Consider the following 22,992-nt stretch of genomic DNA (forward strand, 5'->3'; position numbering starts at 1 on the left):
TACTCTATACAGTAGATGTATCACCAAATGTATTAGATGCTCTTTTCCAATCATAATGTCGTGTTCTTGCTTTTGTTAAGACTTGGATCGGTATAAACAACTCCTATGTTGTTTCTTAGCAGCAGTGCTCATATGTATAAGGATATTGTTCTTGAACTTTCAGTCACCATATTTTTCTGTTTAAGTCTACATTTACATTTACAATAGCTAAAGTTTGCAAAAAGAAAGAAAATATAGCATATTTAATTAGTTTGGCATTTAATTTAGTCCTACTATATATACCCAAACATACGGTCATACGGAGCTTACAAAAGTTCGGAATGGAATTAATTAAAAATTAAAAATATTGGTTAGAATGTGAAATCTGGTCCCGGCGGGGCTCGAACCCGCGACCTTCGGCTCATAAGACCAACGCTCTAACCAACTGAGCTACGGGACCATTGATATTTATGCGTTATGCATACTAATTTTGGCTATAAAAATACGTGATGTTCTGCTGCAGTTTAAATTCGATTTTTGATTATACGAGTCAAACGGCGAGATTAAGTCTACTAAGGTCATCTTCAATTATTTACCCCAAACTCAAACTCATTTTTGAGTATATATAATATCACACTAAAAAATAATTTCACTCCAACCATTTATATCAAATTTAAGATTTACATCATTTATGGGATTTTATCTCACAAAACTTTTGCAGTAACACCAAATATGATGTTATTCCTATTACTAAGAATAGGATTCATTTGTCTGGAAACATGTCAGGATTCTTAAATTATTTTCATTCATTCAAATAATCTTTTAAATTGAAAAAAATATACAAGATTGTAAAATAATGTATAAACATTAGATTGAGCATTAGCAGAATCATGAATGTTCATAGATATACTACAAGTAGATTAACTCAGGCATCACCTCTAACAATTGCATTATTCGATGAAAACAATTACTCCTATGAAATTACAAAATTGACGCAGTTAAGAAATAGGAGAAGAAAACAATGATGTTTCCCCAAAATTACAAAATTGATGCAGTTAGAAATTGAGAACAGTTTTCTGTCAAATTGATGCAGTTACAAAAATGGTGTTTTCACCGCCAACCCAATCAGGCGTAAAATGGATTAACAAATGTTTACATAGAACTTATTCATGTTTGATTGGCAGGAAAGTAAAGTTGGCAAGGAAAATGATTCCTGGGAAAATGATTCCCGGGAATATGATTCCTAATAACTTTACTTTCCAGTGTTTGGATAATATCAAAATTTTAAATTTATATTTAATTTAAACACCAAACTAAAAATATAGTTATATTTTTTTTATAAATAAAAAAAAATATTGTAAAATTTTTAATAATTTAATTATAAATACTAATAAATATATTATTATATTTATTATTACGATGAATAGTTTAAATATGGATTATCTATCATAATATATGCTAATATAATTAATGGGGAGTGTTATATTGCTAACTCAATACCTAGTTGCTAACTACAACTAAATAATAGCCATTAAATATTCAAATTAAGGACCTAGATCATCAACCACGAAATGTCAATACGATAAAAAAAAAACGTCAATAAAGCCATAGGATTAATTCCATAAAATATCAATAGGGGTATTAATGTCAATTAACTACATGTTTAGTTATAACTAACGTTTAAAAGAAATCCCAAAACGTTAAATTCATATAACATATATCAAATTAAAGATAATTTTATAAGGATTCTAACTATATCATACATGCTGCATATGTTCCGACGTCAAAATTTGAAAAAAAATTCAAAATTTTTTCAATTTTTTCGTAAAGCAGAAATGTCAACATACTATTTAAAATATGTCAATATAATACATGTAGAATGTCAATATAAGCAATGGGTTAACATTCTTAAAGCATCGTGTTGACATTCTCAAAGCATTGTGTTGATATTTCCGAAACACTATATTGACATTTTCATCTAAAACCCTAATTTGACGTTTTTTTTTATCTTTTTTTATTTTATTAATAAAAACGAAAATTACACATGACAAATTGTAGACCACACGTTTTCTAAATTCCTATGGCCTTAAATTAGTTGTAGTTAGCAATTAAGTGATGAGTTAGCAATTGATCACTCCCCTATAATTATAATTATAATTATAATTACATGGAGTATTATACTCATTTATTACAATAATAAATATAATTATTATTATACTATAATTATAATATTTACGGATATTATAATTGAATTAATTTTATAAATCAAAATTGCACTATGACTTTATTGATTAATTATTAATTTATAAAATATAATAATTATTATTTATTATATAATTTATAGTATATAATTATATTTTAATTATTAATTATTATTAAATTATTAATTACTATCATGAATTATTATAAAATATAATTATAATTATGATTAATTTAATTATAGTTATTTATTATAATGAAATTAAGTATGATTTATAATTTTAAATTGTTTTAAAATTATTGTAATTAATAATAATAATAATAATAATAATAATAATAATAATAATAATAATAATAATAATAATAATCCTATATTGCATAAATATGTAAGAATCCTAAAACTGGGAAAAAGAATACTTAAGAAAAGTTAGGATTCAGAATCCTGAAAAGTTGTACTAACTTTCCTTGTTCTCGGAATTTGATTACTTTCCGAGTTTGATTAAAAATCGAAACAAACACAGGAATTTAAAATTTAAGGAATCAGATTACTTTCCCATACAGAATCCTGGCAACCAAACATGAGGGATGAGAACAATTGCAGAGTACTGAGAGATGAGAACAATTGCAGAGCATTTTGTTTTGCCAATGGTTGACAAATCGAAGAAGGGGAAGAAAGGCACTATCAACAAAGATGATATGGCTGACGTCTTGCAAAGTTCTCAGTTTTCTACAAGAGGTGGATCAAGTCGCCAAAGTGAAGAACGTATATTTATAAAATCCTAAATCTAGGAAAAATAATACCTAGGTTTATATGAGGAAAAAGAATCCTGAAATTTATATATAACTTTCCCTAAATTTTGGAATCAGATTACTTTCCTTATTTTCTTATAATCTCACCAAACACAAGAATTTAACAATAGGGAATCATATTACTTTCCATATTTTAACCAAACACAGGAATTGAATAATTGGGAATCAGATTACTTTTCCAGCATAGAATCCGTGTCAAACAAACATGGCCTTTTATGTCAAGTCAAACCAGATCCATACCTTCCTTTTTAGGTATTATTATTCTTTTTACGAAACATATTTAAAAAAATATGAATTTAGTTATCACAATAACTTAGAAAAGAATTAGGAAAAACGTACTCCCTCCGTCTCATAAAAGATGTCACACTTGTGGGACAAACTAAAAAGGAAAGTGTGACAGAGACGGAGGGAGTACTTAAAAGATAAAATACGACCTCAATTATAGAAAAAAACAATCCTACAAAGTTAATTAAACATGAATATAACAGAATAAATCTGAATTAAAAAAATAAAAATATTAAAGGATAAACATGAACGGGGAAAAATTGCATAGAATATATTTAAATCTAAAAATCAAATAATATCATAATCCCAACAGAATTAGGTGACCTAAGAATCCTCTATAAATCGACACAACCCCATCACATTCACATCACAATATTGAAATCAGATGAAATCAGCCATGGCCGCTAAGGGTATAAATATCTTCTTCTCTCTCATCTTTCCGATCACCGTCGTCTTCGTGCTTTCTCTCGCGACTCAAACCGAGGGTATGGTGTTGGCCGAGATGGATGCTCATGCTCCACCCTTTGATTCCAAATCTTATCTTCAAAGATACGGTTATCTGGAATACGCCCGTCTTAATCTCAAAATTGGTGCTTCGGAAGAGCAGATTCTGAAATTAGCCATCAAAACGTATCAGGGAAAATTCGGGATCAGCCCTACCGGAAAATTGGACGTTGAGACGTTGTCATTGATGAAGATGCCGCGATGCGGCAATCCCGATATCTACGGTGCCGTCAACACCATGAAACATAGCCGCGTACAATTTGACGAGAACCGTTATGTGAAATCCCATATTCATCTTCATCCCACTTAAGATGATTGTTAGTAATAGTAGTAGTATTTCTTTATTTCGTGTTTGTTGTTAATTATTTCCAGTTTTGTGTCTATTCATTTTTTATACTTTTAATATCCAATTTATCAATAAATCATACAGTTTTGGCAGGTCTTAGAAACCAGCACGTTTTAAAGAGTTACGTTTGAGCTGTGCCAATAATCTCCCTATTAGGATATCTTTTGTATCTCATAATAATAAATACCGGTGCATTATATTTAATCAAAATTAATCAAAAAGTGCGTTATATTATTTTTAGTTAGTAGTAGTATTTCTTTATTTCGAGTTTATTGTTAATTATTTTTAGTTTTGTGTCCATTCATTATTTATACTTTTAATAATACCCAATTTATCAATAAATCATACAGTTTTGGCAGTCTTAGAAATCAGCATGTTTTAAAGAGTACGTTAATTGTGCTGTGCCAATAATCTCCCTATTAGGCTATTACTATTACTCTTTAGCTTTAGTTTACGATTTGATTTGATCGAATTTAATTAATTTAGTTTGTTTTAGTAGTATATCTTTTGTAGTATCTCATAATAATAAATAGAGGTGCGTTATATTTAATCAAAATTAATCAAAAAGTGCGTTATATTTTTGTATCTCAATATTTAATCAAAATTAAGAATGAAAATTAATTAATTTTATCGAGTATCTCACTCTGCTTCTCATGGTGGAAATATGGGGCATGGTGTGTGATAGAGAGAATTGATCTACTTTGTTGCTTAGTATTATTGTATAAACAGTAAAACAGGTGCAGCGGTCCTATACAGGAGTATGTATAGTACTAATAATTCTTTAATTTATGCTTTATGTTGCATTAAGAGACCTTCTTATACACAATACACATAATAAAAATTGAGTCCTACAAATAGGAGAGCCTGGAGTTGATTGGGAAGTAAGAAACTGGAATTGGAGCCGCTGAGGATTTCTTTTCATTCTTGGGCTTCTTACTGGAGATTTGCGAGCTCGTGTCAGATACACGCGAAGACGAAGGAACAAAACACCCTAGAATACTTGACAAGAAACCCATGCTTCAAACACTAACTCTGCTTGATTTATCTCTTTTTGTTGAATTATCAATACTAATGGTTGTGGAATGCGAGGCTGCTCTCTAGAATGGCTATTTATCCTTATAAGCTAAGGAGTGAATAAATGCAATGCTTGGTGAGCAAGGAATGATAATGACATTAAATTACAGAGATGGTTCCATGTGGTTTCTTTTGTTATTTTATATTTTCTTGTTATTAGATAGGCGAATAAGTGTAGGGCAAGTTTCTCAAAATTTCAACATCAGCCAGAGACGTGCTTGGAATCGCCTTGACTGCTCATTTTCTTTGACCGCTACACTTTTTACACCCGTGTGAATGTGATGCCCAAAAATATTTTACTACTACTATATTTAAATGTTAAATTATTGATACACAGTTTATATTAAATTAAAGTTAGAAAGAAATATACGTAGTATAAAAAAACAGTACACATCTAGTCTCATTATATTACTAGTGAAATGTGATCATCAATCAATTACAATGAATTGAGTATGTTGATCCAATAATGGAATAATAAACGCTTGAGATAAAAAATCTTAGGTTCAAGTCGTTATATCACAATTTCAAATTTGATAAAAAGAGACTTCTATTATCGAATGGCGGGAGGACTAGTTTCATTTTTTATTTGACCAACACATTTTTGAGGATGAGTTGTTGCGTTAAGAGGAGAAGAGAAACAAAATAGTGAGTTTCTTTCTATTATGATTTGGGCCAACTGTATTGGGCTTTCCAGTTTAATGTACTCGGTCTCAAATAAATACGCATATGCCTATATTCATATTATTTTTTACACAATTTCGGCCCATAATACGCAATCCATATATTTTGTAATTTAATTTGTTTCTAACTAATTTAGATTTGAATCTAATAAAGTATTTTAATAATAATTAACAACACTAGGAGATATTTCATCATCCAATATTTCCACAGATGGACAAACAGAATAAACGGGGACTGTTAGTCCCCTGCGAAAAGTACTGTAAAGTAAAAGCTTTTGAACAACATCATCTTCTTCAACACATCAACATGGAAATCAGAGTACATAACAGATCTGAAAAAGCTAAGGAAAAATAACATAAAAAAACACATAAAACTTAATCTACTCCTAAGATCTAAGCTCCGACTACGTAAAAAACAGAAAACTACCTCATATTCATGCATGAAACGAAACAGAAACTACTAGATCTAAACATATTAAGGACTCTTAAACATAAAACATCAGATCTAAGCAAATATAAACAGAATGAAACATTTCTAAGCTAAGACACGAAACAGAAAAGGGAAAGTGAAAACAGATCCGAAATATATGCACAAGACAGAATACCAAAGCTGGAAATGAAAACATACTTCAGATTTAACTACATCAAAACATCAGAATGTCGATAATACCAAAAGTAAACTGGAAATAAATAGAGAAAGCAGTAGATTGTTTCATCACCCCATCTCGGAGTGGAATACAAAACCGAAACTTGAAAATGCAGAAAACTAACACCAAACACCGATTAAACTAAACTAAACTAGAACTAAGTGCGTGCGGGCGAGAAATCAAGAACAAGAAAGTGAAATGAGCTCCAATTTCAACCCTATAAGAGAGCTGAGATCCCTAATCTACTCTAAGAAAGCTTTGGAGACCCCTTAAACTACTGGCTGAGGCTCCCTTGTTCATGTGTTGGACTTCCTTTATATAGAGAGACGTAGGGCTCCGATTCCTAGGGTATCATCCTCTCTAAAATGTCAATGATGCCCTTCACATTTTGTAGGTGGGGTCTCTCACTTATTCTTCCAATGCAAAACTCCAGTTGCTCCAATTGATTTCTGACTTGATTCGCTCAAAGCTGCAGTTTTCGCATTCTTTTCTTGATTCTTGCTTCCGCCCATCTGATTTGTTCTTTCTTCTGCAAATGACGGATTTCACACACACCTGGCTCAAAATTAGACGTTAGTTTATGGATTTGGGTACAGTTTTACTATGGAACGCATGCATGAAACGAGCCTCCTCAACCAACAATCAAATATTTAATTTCATTGCCTATTAGCAACATCAAAGCTTTGCATTGATCTATGTATTTCATCTCGAATGTTGTTTTTGCAGTGCAATTACAGAGTGAAATTTGATGTGCTTTCCCTTCGATCTTCGTAGCTTTCGTGTGCATAATGATTCTCTGGATTGTGCTCTCTCTCTTAAATTTCTGTTTGCGTCACTAGAGATCACATGCCAAATGTGAATGGGTTCGTGCAATTTTTTCTTATTCTTCCTAAAATTTTTGTTAGAAAAAATTTATGTGATTTTACTATGTTCGTAGTAGAAATTTAGATAATGGATAGAAAGCCGGAAAGAAAGTGACATACCTAATTTGAATGGACGAGGAATAGAGGAGGACTCCGACGAGGACATCTTATATTAGGTTGACTTTGTATTAAATTGGCTTTATTTCTATAATGAACATTCAAAATTTTATTTTATTAAATTCTCAAATGTGTGTAAAGGTATTAACTTTTATAATCGAGAATAGTTAGTGATATAAACTTTTCTACAACTAATTGTGAATTAATTTATTACACAAACTCCTACAATAAAGTGGATCAGCTGTAGTCTTGTATAAATTTTTATTTTCTTTTCAGGGATGATATCAGTTTGATATAGAATTTTTTTTTCGCTGAAAGCAGATTAAAATTGGAATTCCGATAATTAAGACATGATCAAGAAAACTTTGTTATAACTCTAAAATAGTAACGCACTTTTAGCCATTTATCCTATCTACCCTAAAGTTATAAAATCAATAAAATTGGAGGTGAAAATAGCTTCCTAAGGTTTTAAGAATCATTAAATCTAACTTTGTATTAAAATTAGATATCGATTACTTATATATTTAAATAATTTTTCCATTTACATTATGTATTCCAGAATTAATATAAACAATTATATACGTTTATTACTACTAAATACAATTATAATTTTAAACTCATATAATAATTAATTACTTCTATCAAATGTATAATTGTATATTTATCACTAAATACATTTTAAGTTTTAGACTCATATAATGATATTACTTCTTACTTCAAATAAATATTTCATAATTTGACATATATAAATTAATTAATAATTTGACATATTTAAATTAATTAAACCGTGCTATGAAATTTGACATATATAGATTAATTAATAATTTGACATATATAGTGTGATACTAGATTTGATTAAATATCGAGATACAAAAGATACAAAAATATAACGCACTTTTTGATTAATTTTGATTAAATATAATGCACCGGTATTTATTATTATGAGATACAAAAGATATCCTAATAGGGAGATTATTGGCACAGCTCAAACGTAACTCTTTAAAACGTGCTGGTTTCTAAGACCTGCCAAAACTGTATGATTTATTGATAAATTGGATATTAAAAGTATAAAAAATGAATAGACACAAAACTGGAAATAATTAACAACAAACACGAAATAAAGAAATACTACTACTATTACTAACAATCATCTTAAGTGGGATGAAGATGAATATGGGATTTCACATAACGGTTCTCGTCAAATTGTACGCGGCTATGTTTCATGGTGTTGACGGCACCGTAGATATCGGGATTGCCGCATCGCAGCATCTTCATCAATGACAACGTCTCAACGTCCAATTTTCCGGTAGGGCTGATCCCGAAATTTCCCTGATATGTTTTGATGGCTAATTTCAGAATCTGCTCTTCCGAAGCACCAATTTTGAGATTAAGACGGGCGTATTCCAGATAACCGTATCTTTGAAGATAAGATTTGAAATCAAAGGGTGGAGCATGAGCATCCATCTCGGCCAACACCATACCCTCGGTTTGAGTCGCGAGAGAAAGCACGAAAACGACGGCGATCGGAAAGATGAGAGAGAAGAAGATATTTATACTCTTAGTGGCCATGGCTGATTTCATCTGATTTCAATATTGTGATGTGAATGTGATGGGGTTGTGTCGATTTATAGAGGATTCTTAGGTCACCTAATTCTGTTAGGATTATGATATTATTTGATTTTTAGATTTAAATAGATTCTATGCAATTTTTCCCCGTTCATGTTGATTTTTTTTTTAAATTCAGAAATTCTTCTGTTATATCCATATTAAATTTTTTAGTACGTAGTTACCACTCAATTCATTATCAATTTTACTTATTTAGAATTAATTCAATTAAATGATACTATAAATTACTATATTTAAAATTTTAATTATTAAATAGGATTCATTATTATTCTATATATAATCTTAGTATCTACTTAGCAGCTAATATATTTAAAATTTAAATATGGAAAATTAAAATTTCTTAAAATATGTCGATGTAAAATCTATCGTTATCTAAATCCATATAGATGTAGCAGTTAAATTATCCAAATTCATATAGATCTAATCTACGCAGTTACTTATATATAGGAGCTGTGAGAAATCGAAACAGTTCAAAATTCTTGAATCCCAAATACTAGTGAGAGAGAGAGAGAGTTGGCGAATGGCGAAGATGTGGACTCGAGGCAAAACCCTAGGTTCTGGCGGTTTTGGGTTTGTGTCCATGGCCACAACCCACGGCCACAATTCCCATCTTCCGGCAGTTGTGGCCGTCAAATCCGCCGATATCTCGCAGTCCAAGTCCCTGTCTACGGAGAAGGAGCTTCTCCACAAATTCAAATCATGCCCCTGCATCCTCCGCTGCTTCGGCGACCAGATCACCACCGAAAACGGCCGCAACCTATACAACATCATCCTCGAATACGCCCCCGGTGGCTCCCTCGCCGACAAAGTCCTCTCCGGCAAAGGCCTCCCGGAGGAAATCGTCAGCCACCACGCCAAATCCATCGCCACCGCCCTCGTCCACATCCACAAACTCGGCTACGTGCACTGCGACGTGAAGCCGCACAACGTGCTCCTCGTGGGCGAACATTCAAAACTCGCCGATTTCGGAAGCTGCAAGAAAATAGGAGAGGCTGTTCAAGGGTTTAGGGGGACGGTGCTCTACGCGATATCAAGGCTGGACCACTCAGCGGCCGCGGATGTGTGGGCCCTGGGGTGCACCGTGCTGAACATGCTCACCGGAAGAGCGCCTTGACGGCGACGGATGTGTTGATGATGATTGGTGGCAGCGATGAGATTCCCGAGATTCCGAATGTGTTTTCGGAAGAGGCTAAGGATTTTTTGAGGAAGTGCTTTGTGAAGGATCCGGCGCGGAGAGTCTATTACGTCATCCTTTTTTGAAGATGGCCGACCGCCACCACCACGGCCACCACCTCCATTTGTCGTCAAAGCTGCATTCGCTTTTGCCGCAGTGTTTTCACGTCCCAAAAAATCCATGCCCATTGATGATTTCTTCATACTACATAGTACTAATATAGTAGTACTATTATTTTCCTTTGTACACCATTAATTATGTGGTAGGGATGGTTCGAATTTTTGTGAACCAGATTTTATCATTAATCAATAGTATATTATTGTGCTTCTACTAGATCCAGATCCAAAACACAATAGTGTAGTTTTTGTTTGCTAAAATCTTGTAAAAGAATCTGCGGATGATTAGCTAGCCCAAGTTATTGGAAAATTAGGCCTCCGATTGGTCTTAAATATATGCCTATAAATTAATTATGTTCATACAGATATAAATACATTGGGAGATTGGTACCAAGTAATTGCTTCATTTCTCAAACTCAATCAATATCAACAGATCGAGCTTGATGAATTTCATTAATTTCTGGTTTGAGGAGAAACTGCAAAAAGGCTTCGAATTTTTTTACACATTAGTTACTCTATTATAATTAACATGTGTTGTCTAAAATTGTTGAAGTTACTAATGTCAAATTGGTAGATACTTCATCTGTCCGCGAATTGGACTCCCGTTTAACCATTTTAGTCCGCAAATTAGACTTCCATTTTATTATTTTAGTCCATCCACAAATAGAAGCTCTGGTTCATTATTACTCCACTATAAATGGTACTCCATGAGCTTCCACTTTTCACTCACGTGATCATTAAAAACTAAAATATGCAAGTATGACTCATTTTAAACTAACTTTCTTCGACCCATTTTAATAGAAGTATTTTTAAAAACTTGTGTTTGAAAGAAATATGTACCTATTATTAGATAGAGATAGAGGGAGTATCACTTAGCTCAAACACGACCATGTGCATTATCACATCACATCATCATCAACCGTACTAGTACCACGACCGTACAAAAGTACTAAGTACTTATTAAGCTAATTAACTGCATATTGAATGATTAGACGTCACATGTTTTTGTTGTGCAGTGGTGTTATATCTATCACAAGATTGCGTCACGGTTCATATGATCGTGCCACTATATATGTATAGCTAGTTCAGTTATTTTCTTACACGATATAAACTGTAGTACTCCATTAACTAAGAATTGACAAGGTTAAGTCCACACATCTGACATCAGCCACAAGGTACTAGGTGTCAAGATTGTTACATAAGCCTAATTGGGAAGCTAATAAGAAAAGTTACTTAACTTATTGCATATGCCATTATTTTATCTTCTATGGCATGCAAAATGTTTCAAACCTATGGCATTAACATGTACAGTAGTTTCTTACTTATACTTATCTGCCCAAATTATATAAAATGCCAGACCCAAATCCAATATCACAAGATACATTCCATTAACAATGACAAACTAAAGTATTTCGTATATTAATTCTAAACAAGGAAGTGGCACAGAAAATTATTGTGATAGAGTAGTTTTTTTTATGAACATTGGAACCAAGCGGCGCAAAGACAACATGCACGAAAGCAAATATGGAGAGACTCGAAATCATCCCCAAATTAAACCTCATTACAAAACAAACACCACCTCTCTGTTTTGTAGAAGTGCTCCTTCGAAACCTGAAGTATTCATTTCGTGCGATGCCTTGGCTCCTCAACTATCACCCAAGTGGATATAGACTCTTCCCGGGTAGAAGCACAAGCACCCATTCAAAAGCCCAAAGCTAGAAACATCGCCTTTGTAATGTGCTGGAAGGAAAAATCTGTTACTCTCCTCACGGGGTAAAGAAGCAAGCGTGCTCAGATTCACGCGCGTTTGATCCTTCGAAGCTGGCAAAGAATTATACTTTATTATCAGCCTTAAGCTTCGCCATCAACTTAGTTTTTGGACGTTCAAAGCAACAAAATTACCCCGCAGCTCCTTCAAGGTTTGATCGCACCTATGATCAGCTTGATCACGCCTCTGATTGGACTCGTCGAGCCTCGTGACCAAATCGCCCATGGCTTGCGAATTGTTTCTTCCAACCGCTGAAGATCTCCCGATCGACATTGGATTGACACAGATTTTCGTTTGTACAAACACGCTAGCTTTGAGCTTAATTTTACTTATTTAGAATTAATTCATTAAATCATATAGTAAATAATATTTCAAATTTAGTGTACAATATATATATTTAAAATTTAAATATGGAAATTAAATAGTACTAATGGAGTATACCATAAAAATACTACTATATCAAAATAAGTATTAAATCTAATGTAAATCTAAAATATCTGTTAATCTTTCCTTTCCTAATGTAAATCTACGATATCTGTTAATCTTTCCTATGTAAATCTAAAATATGTGCTAATCTTTCCTAATGTAAATCTAAGATATCTGTTAATCCTAATCTGTAGCGGATCTATGCATGTATATATAGCCGTTGTGGGATGCTTGAGGATCCCTTAATCCAAAATTCAATACTCCTACAATAGAGAGAGCGGCGAAGATGCATTGGAAGAGAGTCAAAACCCTAGGATCTGGAGGGTTTGGCTTTGTGTCTATGGCCACAACCAGCGGCCACAATCATCTTCCGCCCGTTGTGGCCGTCAAATCTGCTGATATCACGCGCTCCAAATCTCTGTCCATGGAGAAGGACCTGCTCCACAAATTCAAATCGTGCCCCTGCATCCTCCGCTGCTTCGGCGACCAAATCACCACCGAAAACGGCCGCAACCTATACAACATCGTCCTCGAATACGCCCCCGGCGGCTCCCTCGCCGACAAAATCCACTCTGGCAAAGGCCTACCGGAGGACATCGTCAGCCACCATGCCAAATCCATCACCACCGCCCTCGTCCACATCCACAAACTCGGCTACGTGCACTGCGATGTGAAGCCGCACAACGTGCTCCTTGTGGGCGAACATACAAAACTCGCCGATTTCGGAAGCTGCAAGAAAATAGGAGAGGCTGTTCAAGGGTTTAGGGGGACGGTGCTCTACGCGGCCCCCGAGTCGATATCAAGGCTGGACTACTCTGCGGCCGTGGATGTGTGGGCGCTGGGGTGCACCGTGCTGAACATGCTCACCGGAAAAGCGCCGTGGGAGATCAGGAAAGACGCGACGACAACGGATGTGTTGATGATGATCGGTGGCAGCGATGAGATTCCCGAGATTCCGAACGTTTTTTCGGAAGAGGCGAAGGATTTTCTGAGGAAGTGCTTTGTGAAGAATCCGGCGGCAAGGTGTAGAGCGGAAAGTCTGCTCCGTCATCCTTTTTTGAAGATGGCCAACCGCCACCTCCATTTGTCGTCAAAGCTGCACTCGCTTTTGCCGCAGTGTTTCCACGTCCCAAAAATCCATGTCCATTGATGATTTTTTTATCGTTTGTACTTAGTTAGTTATGTGGCAGGGATGGTTCTAATATTTGTGAACCGGATTTTCCATTATAATCAATGAAATTCTATTTTTGTTACTATTGCTCCTACGTACATCCGATTAATTGTGGTATATATATGTGTGCACTCTATTGTGTTTCCGGCCGACGTTATTGGAAAGTTAGGTTAGATATGTTATATGCCAATACATTAATTATGTATACAGATATTAGATATACATCGGGAGTAATTCCTTAATTTCTCAAACTCAAAGACTCAATCAATATCAATAGATCGAGCTTGATGAATTTCATTAATTTTTGTTGAGGAGAAACGGTGAAGAAGCTTCGATATTTGTTATTAGTATATTGAAAACTCGTTGGTACTAATTCTTAATTAGCATGTGTCGTGTAAAATTGCTGAAGTTATTAATATCAAGTTGGTAGCCATTGGCCATCGCTTAGCTCATACACGACCATGTGCATTACACATCATCAACCGTACCACGATCGTACAAAATTATTAATCTAACTGCATATTGAATATGATCATGTGTCACATGTTTTTGTAATGCAATTTGGTGTCACGATTTGTATATGAAAGTTATTTTGCTTGCACGATTTGTAGTAATTCACCAAGAATTGACATGGTTAAGTCCACATCAGCCTCAAGGTACTAGGTGTCAAGATTGCTACATAAGCCTAGCTATAATTGGGAAGCAAAGAAGAAACACTAGTTATTTTGACGTTTTGATGTGTGGATTAGATGATAATAAGCACCATAGGACCGGCCATTATTGAATTGAGTGGTCTGAGGCTGGACTAGATGTTGAGAACAAGGTATACACGGGTCACGGGGTATGATTCTATGCTCCTTTCTTCTGCTCCCGGAAGGAAACTACCTACCTTAGCGCAGTTATTAACCGATAGGTGACTTTTATGGAGTTGCCTCTTCTCATGATAACCTAAGCTAACTGTTTTTATAAATTTTACTCAAGGTTATTTTACTTGGTTCTTATGTAGGAGTACTACTGTATTTGTATATAAGGAGCTAGTTTTACAGTACTGCTAACAAAACCTTGACTTGTTGTTAGCCTACATGCACTGCACATGTTTATATTTTGTGAAGTAGCCTTCGTGCGCTACTCTTTTATTAGCTTCTACTTATGTTTGAGGATTGATTGTGTTTGTTTTTCCATTGGAGATCAGATTTTCAACATATTCAATAGGGACATGGGTGGGGAAGATGTTAAGGAAATTATCAGTTTATGAAACAATTAACACCATACAACTTTTATCTTTCTTTCTTTGGCTGGAGCCTAGTCTAACCAAAATAATAGTACTACATGATTTTGTTCAGCTCTTATTTTTTTTGGTAATGAAAAGGTGTGCTATTAATTTGGAGTTTACTTTTATGAAAGGAGTAGAAGTAATGTCAGAAAGAAAAATTCTAAAAAAAAAAAGAAAAACCTAGTTTAATTTGGTGTTCAATTTAACCGTCACGACTCGAAGATTCCAAGAACTCAGCTGCTAATTTTCTCGTCTCTCTCACACCTTCTCCTCCACTCAGTTGATTCACCTCCAAACTTTATTAGGGTTTTGCTCCAATCGTTATTGCCTCTGCTTTCGCTACATTTACACGGCCTAACGATGGTCCGGTGCCATGGCCTCCGCCGCTCTCTTACATCCCTTCTGCGCCACAATACTTATTCAATTGTACGCTTTTATACTCTCTCTTTCTTGTGTAATTATCGCAGATATCTTTTAATTGATTGTAGCTTTGCGATTCCCTATTGAAGGGAGGATGCAGGGGCGTCGGCGCTGCACCCTGCAGTCAATCCAGGGGCCTTTTCTATTTAAATAATGGATATGGTACTTCGAAAACTCTGGATTGTAGATTGGAATTGCTTACTTTATGATTTCTCTCATTTAATTTTTGTCTTTGGTGGGATACGCCAGGCAATGGCAGGTATGTGTTAAAGCCAGGCTTTTGGAGTGATAATATAGGCGCCACACGGTCAATCCATGGAACTGGTAACCACTTACTCATTGATTTCTTTTTGTGGGGGTATGAAAGTTGCTTTTTAAAAAAAATAAATTGGAAGAAGGTTAACATTTGGATAATTAACATATTTATCATGCATTGTATCAATTTCTTTACAGGAGCTATGATTATTATCTCAGCTGAATGACTTCGAGGATGAATCATTAGAACACAAACTCAATATAATCAGAATTTTGAAAAAAAAGGAAATTTTCACTTAATTTTAGTGCATCATTATCTTAAGCTGATGACCTTTCTCCCCTTATAATGAGAAGTGTTTATTTCGGACTGAATTTGGCTAATGTGTTTAATTGGTCAACTATTGCTATTAGTAAAACATAGGACAGATTGAGGAACAAGGTTTTGTGTTTCTGTTTTCTTTTGCTCACTTACTTGGAACACAACTAGTTGTTTGTGACGTTTCTTATTTCATTAACTTCCATTTATGATCCAATCTGCTTTACAAGTGTGTAGCTAACTGGTTCTTGTTTTCTTTCCTCCTTATCTATTTTCCCTCTCCACCTTTCTAGCACATTTGTCAAGAGATTTCTATGATGTCCTTGGTGTTAATAAAAGTGCATCAGCATCCGAAATCAAAAAAGCTTATTATGGGGTATGATTCTCTCTTCTTTTCTTCTGATCCTGGAAGGAAACTGCAATCCTTATCCTTAGTGTGTTGAAAGGGTTTTGTTCAATGTTTCGTATGATGTGTCTGCAACAGCTTGCAAAGAAGTTGCATCCTGACACTAATAAAAATGACCCGGAAGCTGAAAAGAAATTTCAAGAAGTCCAGAAAGCATACGAGGTATATTTTCCTGGACCTTCAGGTTTACAAGAATTATTTCCCAACTATCTTCTGTCTTTATTGCGTTCATCTTATTTTATTTCCCTATCTTTCTGCAGGTTTTAAAGGATGATGAAAAGCGCCAACAGTATGATCAGGTTTGAAATATTTTATCTGTAATTAATTGGTTTAAGGAGATGTTAGGAATTACCGATGATCACTCACCTCCCACATAATCTTGCATATGCTTGTGCATATATGAGTCAGATAAAGGGACTTTCAACCTCAAATCCCCCAGCATATAAGTCTATAAGTTCTGGAAATTTTTAACCTCAAATCCCCCAGCATATGTTAGGAATTACCGATGATCACTCACCTCCCACATAATCTTGCATATGCTTGTGCATATATGAGTCAGATAAAGGGACTTAGCAATAATACACTAAGAAAGCATGGGATTTGATGGAATATTGATGTTTCCATGGATTTCAGCTATACTTACCTCAAATCCCCCAGCATATAAGTCTATAAGTTCTGGAATTATGTTTTGTCATTTTGTTTGTAGTGTCTTACTTTCATCTCAGAAACAGTAGACTTTCATGCATACAAATTCAAATCTTTAGTTCCTCAATTCTGCTAACAGATATAATTGCTGTATCTTTTGCAACTTTTGAAGCTCTCTTGTCATTTTCTTATAGATATTCTTTGAATAATGCATCACATTCACAATTTGGTTTTTGGGTCTTAACCATTCAGTTGGCTAATCTTCATTTTTTGTAACAGGTAGGGCATGAAGCATTTGAACGTGCTGGTACAGGTGAAGGTGGGTTTGATCCATTTGGAGGTGGTGGGGGCTTTAATCCTTTCCAGGACATATTCAGAAATGCTGATGTAAGCCTCTTTTTCATAATGCCTGGTTTCCTATGTTCCATTCCACGTATACCTTCTCCTTTTTTTGGGGTTTTACCTACCTAAACTACTAGTACTTCTGAATCACGTTCACCTATTGGCACAGATAGTACAATAAGATTGGATATTGTTGAAGTGAAATAAGAACACTTAGTTTCCCGAGAACTTAGGATAGATTATGCAATGGGTGCTTACTGATTATAATGCAGCTTTTTTTTCCCACAATGATGATTGGTACGGTGGGGAATAAAGAAACAAAGATGAGTTCACCTATTCCATGTCAAACTGTTCCTTCTACATTTAGTGCTTTTGAAGGACTAATCATAACAACCTAAACTAACTGTTTTTATAGATTTTAGTTTTCTTGTTGTGAAGGTTACATTACTTTGGTTCTCATTTTTATTTGTGGTAACCTTTTACTGATAGCAAAACACTGACTTGTTGTCAGCCTGCACTGCACATGTTTATATTTTGTGAAACAGCCTTTTTGCAATATTCTTTAGCTTCTACATATGTTCGATAATTAATGTGCGATTTTGTGTTTGGTTATTCTCGGAGATCAGATTTTCAACATATTCAATAGGGACATGGGTGGAGAAGATGTTAAGGTAATTATCAGTTTATCAAACAATAGCATCATGCAGCTTGTATCTTTTTTCCTTTCTTGCGAGGGTGAGGGATACGAATGTAGTCTAACTAATTTCAGTATTAACTTTAGGTCGCTGTTGAACTATCCTTTATGGAAGCTGTCCAAGGATGCACCAAGACACTGTCAATCATGACTGATTTAACTTGTGAAACTTGTGGTATGGTCACATTTTTCCCCTTATATATAATCAAAGTGCACATGCTATTCTTTCTTCAAAAGAAAAAAAATTGCCACATACCATTCTTCCCAAGTTCATTACTCAGAATCACATAATTTTCCATTTTAGGCGGAGCTGGTGTTCCTCCTGGAACAAGACCTGAAACTTGTAAACGCTGTAGAGGTTCTGGCATGGTGAGTACCTATATAGAATTACTTCTTGTAGTTGGAAACTTCACTTTAACATCATGGTTATCTTTCACAGATCATCTCACAAAATGGTCCTTTCACACTCCAAGCTACCTGTCCAAATTGTGGGGGAGCTGGAAAAATTGTTTCGGTATGATATTTACATTTCCAAAATGAGTTACTGTATAGTAGATAGTCGGATTTTGTTGCTTTGGGCCTTTGGGTGCACACTTTACTATGCCCTCTGAAGTTATTCATTGAATGTGACTGCATTCACTTATGCTGTGAAAAATAACATTCACTGGATAGGGTTTGTGATTGCTGGAATTTTTCCATTGGATAATGTTGCATGCCATTGTTTCCTCCTGAATTCTTTTTCTTCACAAAATCACTCTGACTATAATGCGTCTCTTGTTTTGTTCATGTAGAAGTGATAGTGTATAAAAGCTGAAAAGGTGCATCAGGATTTTGTATTACTGATTTGAGCTCAAACTTTATTGTATATGCAAAAAGTTTCAATGGCTGAACTCATATGATACATCAGTTATCTGTGAATGAAATAATAGATACATAAGTTTGTTGTGTTCTTACCACAAACCTGCATCAGACATCATTATGACAAGTTTTAGAGACTGTACTTTCAACTATCACAAGACCAATAAATCTGAGGGTCGAAATAGTTTCTGGAAGAAGTATTGCTGTTAACTAAAATAATACTCCTATTTGGACTGGAATAATTAAATGCTACTGTACTCTACTCAAATTGAAATTATGGTGGTTGGTTATTATAGTCTTACTTTTTGTCGTATCTGGAACAGGACTTCTGCAAGTCCTGCAGGGGTAAGCGAGTAGTAAAAGGGCCAAAGACAGTGAAGGTGAATATCATGGCAGGTGAGCTCAGAGAAACTCATAGTCAATACTCCAACATGTTTATTAATCTTACTGTTCTTACTTTGAGTTCTGTTTTGAAAGGACTTCCAATTGGATATTTTGATGTGCATAAATTGTGGTTTCTAAGTAATTACTGCAGATTAGGATGGATACTTATTTATTGCTTTTCCCTTGTAAACTATCTTAGTCTATTGAACTGCCATTGGTTGGGAGACATTGCAGTCTTGCTACATTAGCAACCACATAGCTATACTTCAACAAATATTTGATATCAGACATATGCTTTATTTTATCAATTTTTTGTTAGAAGCTTGAAGCTTCCTTCATGTTTAATATATTATTGTCTAATTTCTGAATTAGGGCCTTGGAAGCAATTTAATTGTTCTCTAGTTAATGAATTTTGGCTATATGATACTCACTATGATGATGAATGTAGTTACAAAATGACATGTTTCTGCATGGTTCTGTATCTACAGGAGTGGACAATAATGAAACCATTAAAGTCCCCAGAAGTGGTGGATCGGATCCTGATGGAAATCAACCGGGTGATCTTTTTATTGTACTTAAGGTGGCTTGATTTACTTGCTCAGTAGCTGATGTTGCAATTTCTTTTATGGGTTGACATTGACATACTTGTTAACCATGCTGTATTATTTACAAGGTCAAAGAAGACCCGGTGTTCCGAAGAGAAGGGGCTGATATCCATGTTGATACGGTTTTGAGCATCACTCAGGTATTACATGTCTAGTAAGTTGGAGGTTCAAGTTCCACCTTTGGATTTGATAACTTTAGATCACAATGAGTTCATAAATTGACCTTCATCCTACTTTGACTTCTTCAATGTAAGCTGTGCATTGATTAATAATCCAGTGATATACAAAAATATTAATCTCAAGAATAAGAAGCTCATGCTTTCCATGTCTTCTTTTTGAGCCTGATTTATCACTCTGGCCAAGTTGATCACATCTTGTGCTCTTTTACAGGCAATTTTGGGAGGAACGATCCAGGTTCCTACACTGTCCGGGGATGTTGTTGTTAAGGTTTGTTAGATATAGCTTATCAGTTAATTTTTTGTTTAGAAGATAATGCAATCACGATTACGTAGTGTGTGCTTGCTGTAGCGTACTCTCAACCCTTAACTGTAGTCTTATCTGATATTCACCTATCATTTCTTATGTGTAGGTTCGCCCCGGCACTCAACCTGGGCAGAAGGTGGTGCTGAGGAAAAAGGGTAGAGTTTACCTGGATATTCACAGTTTCCTTTTCTCTTCGATGTTTAGTTCTATATAATGAATGTTGAATTCATTTCTTGAACTAAGGGATATTCAACTTATTTTGTTTTCTAGGAAACTAATGTTTTGCTGATGTCTTTGTGCAGGAATTAAAGTCCGAAATTCTTTTTCGTTTGGTGATCAATATGTGCACTTCAACGTTAACATTCCAACGTAAGAAACTATGTTTCTTCTTCTTTAGTTAAAACTTTCCTTCAAAAAGTTTGTCTGCCTATATCCTGCTTAACAGACTAATAACTAACTGATGATAGTGATACTCATTGTTGTTATATTGCCTCGTCTCGAGTGTACCTTTTCCCCTTGATTTACTTCTCATGCCACCTTGTACCAGAAACCTGACACAGAGGCAGCGCCAATTGATTGAAGAGTTCGCTAAAGAAGAACAAAGAGAAGACGATAAAGGTGCGGCTGCAGGAGCATCGGGCTGAATCACATATCGCTCTGTCAGTGAAATCTAGATAGGCAGGAGGAGAGAGTGATTGAACTTTATTTCTTGGCGGAAGATACTTTTTGGCCTAGCAATTTTGGGTGTATTTGTAGTGACCATATTTATTATAGTCCCATAAATGGTAGATTTGGATTTCTTAGAGGCAGACTGTACATAAACCATATTCAAATTCAGATTCATCGACCTCAGGCTTTGTAGCAAAATGATTTAACAGTATGAGCCTTGGTTTTAGACTCTTTAGTCATTTAAAATACAATAAAAAACAAAATATGCCCACAAGTTTCTAAGTACCGATTTTATGTGTGAAGCGTTGAAAAATTGTCGTTTTGCAATAAAGGAATTATGAGCTCTAGTTTTGAGAAAATAGTGTGTAGATATTGATATACAGTAACATAATGTTTTTATTGTAAAGATTTCAATGTTGCATAATTATGATTTTAATGGTTTAACCAAGCAAAATTAAAATTTTCATTTGTGACGTGAGAGAGAATGCTAGAGAATAAGAATAACATAAATAAGATTAATTTTAGAGCATCTCCAATGGCGGACGTCGCGGAAGTACTATCCGACGTCCGCCATTGTGGAGCAAAAGGTCGGACACGCCCGTCCCATTAGCCCGTCGGATGTCCTCGGATATCCTCGCGACGTCCTACCTGACGTCCGCCATTGTGGACGGGGTCGGGCATCCGAGTTAAAATTTAAATTAATTTTTTTTAAAAAAAAAACTCTATAAATACGGCTCTATATATACGACTCGTTAAATTTCGTAAATTTGAAACATATAAATTGAATAATTGTGATTTTATTTTATTGCGGGAAGTCCTAGTGGAAAGTTCTAGTGACGTGGCAGGAGGTTTTTGTGGGAAGTCCTAGTGGAGTCCTAGTGGGAAGGGCGCCACCAGAGATGCACTTAGAGCATCTCCAATGGTAGGCTAGCGACCGGCTAGCCGAACCATTGGAGCAGGCTAGCCGATTGCGTGTGGCTGGCCGATGCGCTGGCCTCCATTGTGGTGGCCCGATCGGCCAGCGATGATTTTTAATTTTTTTTTAAAACCTATATAAACGCGATTTTAGTTTCATTTTCATTTGCACCGCTTGTTTTAACGAGTTTTCTCTCTCTCTAACTTTCTATACAAGAGCATCATCGAGCGATGAGTAACGCGGGTGGTAGCAGTGGTGGTAGTGGTGGGGATGCTGAGGAGTACGAACGGAGGATGAATGAGGCTATGAATGCCTACATGAACCGCGAGATGGAGCGGTACATGCGTAGGGTGGAACAGCAGGCGATACCTCGCCCTCCACGGGTTATCCACCGCCGAGCAGTGATTGATCGGGATCACGCCGCTGCACATCAGCGGCTGTACGACGACTACTTCTCGGAGAACCCGCGGTTTCCTGCACACATGTTCCGGCGGCGTTTTAGAATGCGCAGGGAATTGTTTATGCGTATCGTTGGCGCATTAGAGCGTCGATATCTGTGTTTCCGCTTCAGGCACGATGCGGTTGACAGACCCGACCACACCCCTATTCAAAAGTGCACGGCGGCAATCAGGCAGTTGGCCTACGGAGGCGCGGCAGACATGTGGGATGAGTACCTCCACATCGATGAGTCGACAGCCCTGGAATGTCTGAAGTATTTCTGTGAGGGCGTGATGAACGTTTTCGGTGAGCAGTACCTTCGAAGCCCTACTCCCGAAAATTGTCAGAATTTGATGCAGATGCACGGGGAGAAGCATGGGTTCCCCGGGATGTTAGGCAGCATAGACTGTATGCATTGGGAGTGGAAGAACTGTCCGACTGTCTGGAAGGGGGCCTACACGACCGGCTACAAGTCAAAGAATCCCACGATGATTCTCGAGGCC

At 35.5% G+C, this 22,992-nt stretch overlaps 1 protein-coding gene, 1 non-coding gene and 2 pseudogenes across 3 annotated transcripts; 3 read left to right on the forward strand and 1 right to left on the reverse strand.

The window, feature by feature from the left end:
• Positions 1-365: 365 nt before the first annotated feature.
• On the reverse strand, positions 366-439 carry TRNAI-UAU (transfer RNA isoleucine (anticodon UAU)). The gene has a single exon. It is a non-coding gene; the product is annotated as a tRNA-Ile (tRNA).
• Positions 440-9,650: 9,211 nt separating this feature from the next.
• Positions 9,651-10,527, forward strand: LOC125195325 (mitogen-activated protein kinase kinase kinase 20 pseudogene; annotated as a pseudogene).
• Positions 10,528-12,900: 2,373 nt separating this feature from the next.
• LOC125195326 (mitogen-activated protein kinase kinase kinase 20 pseudogene) lies at positions 12,901-13,831 on the forward strand (annotated as a pseudogene).
• Positions 13,832-15,202: 1,371 nt separating this feature from the next.
• On the forward strand, positions 15,203-21,346 carry LOC125196002 (chaperone protein dnaJ GFA2, mitochondrial-like). Of its 2 annotated transcripts, none has more exons than XM_089057636.1 (18): positions 15,203-15,484; positions 15,547-15,640; positions 15,728-15,802; positions 16,343-16,425; positions 16,534-16,617; positions 16,716-16,754; positions 17,380-17,487; positions 18,069-18,113; positions 18,224-18,311; positions 18,441-18,505; positions 18,576-18,650; positions 19,318-19,390; positions 19,867-19,958; positions 20,052-20,123; positions 20,374-20,430; positions 20,573-20,621; positions 20,769-20,835; positions 21,014-21,346. In XM_089057636.1, the coding sequence occupies exons 1-18, from the start codon at positions 15,419-15,421 to the stop codon at positions 21,108-21,110; spliced, it is 1,329 nt and encodes a 442-aa protein (XP_088913762.1). In that variant the 5' UTR covers positions 15,203-15,418; the 3' UTR covers positions 21,111-21,346. The 2 variants fall into 2 exon arrangements, with proteins under 2 accessions (XP_088913762.1, XP_047950293.2); XM_048094336.2 differs by having other exon boundaries at positions 15,206-15,484; positions 15,568-15,640.
• Positions 21,347-22,992: the final 1,646 nt, after the last annotated feature.

Source organism: Salvia hispanica, chromosome 4 (genome assembly GCF_029641045.1).
Source record: "Salvia hispanica isolate PSC_SH4W2 chromosome 4, Shi_PSC_v1, whole genome shotgun sequence".
NCBI classification, from domain to species: Eukaryota; Viridiplantae; Streptophyta; class Magnoliopsida; order Lamiales; family Lamiaceae; genus Salvia; species Salvia hispanica.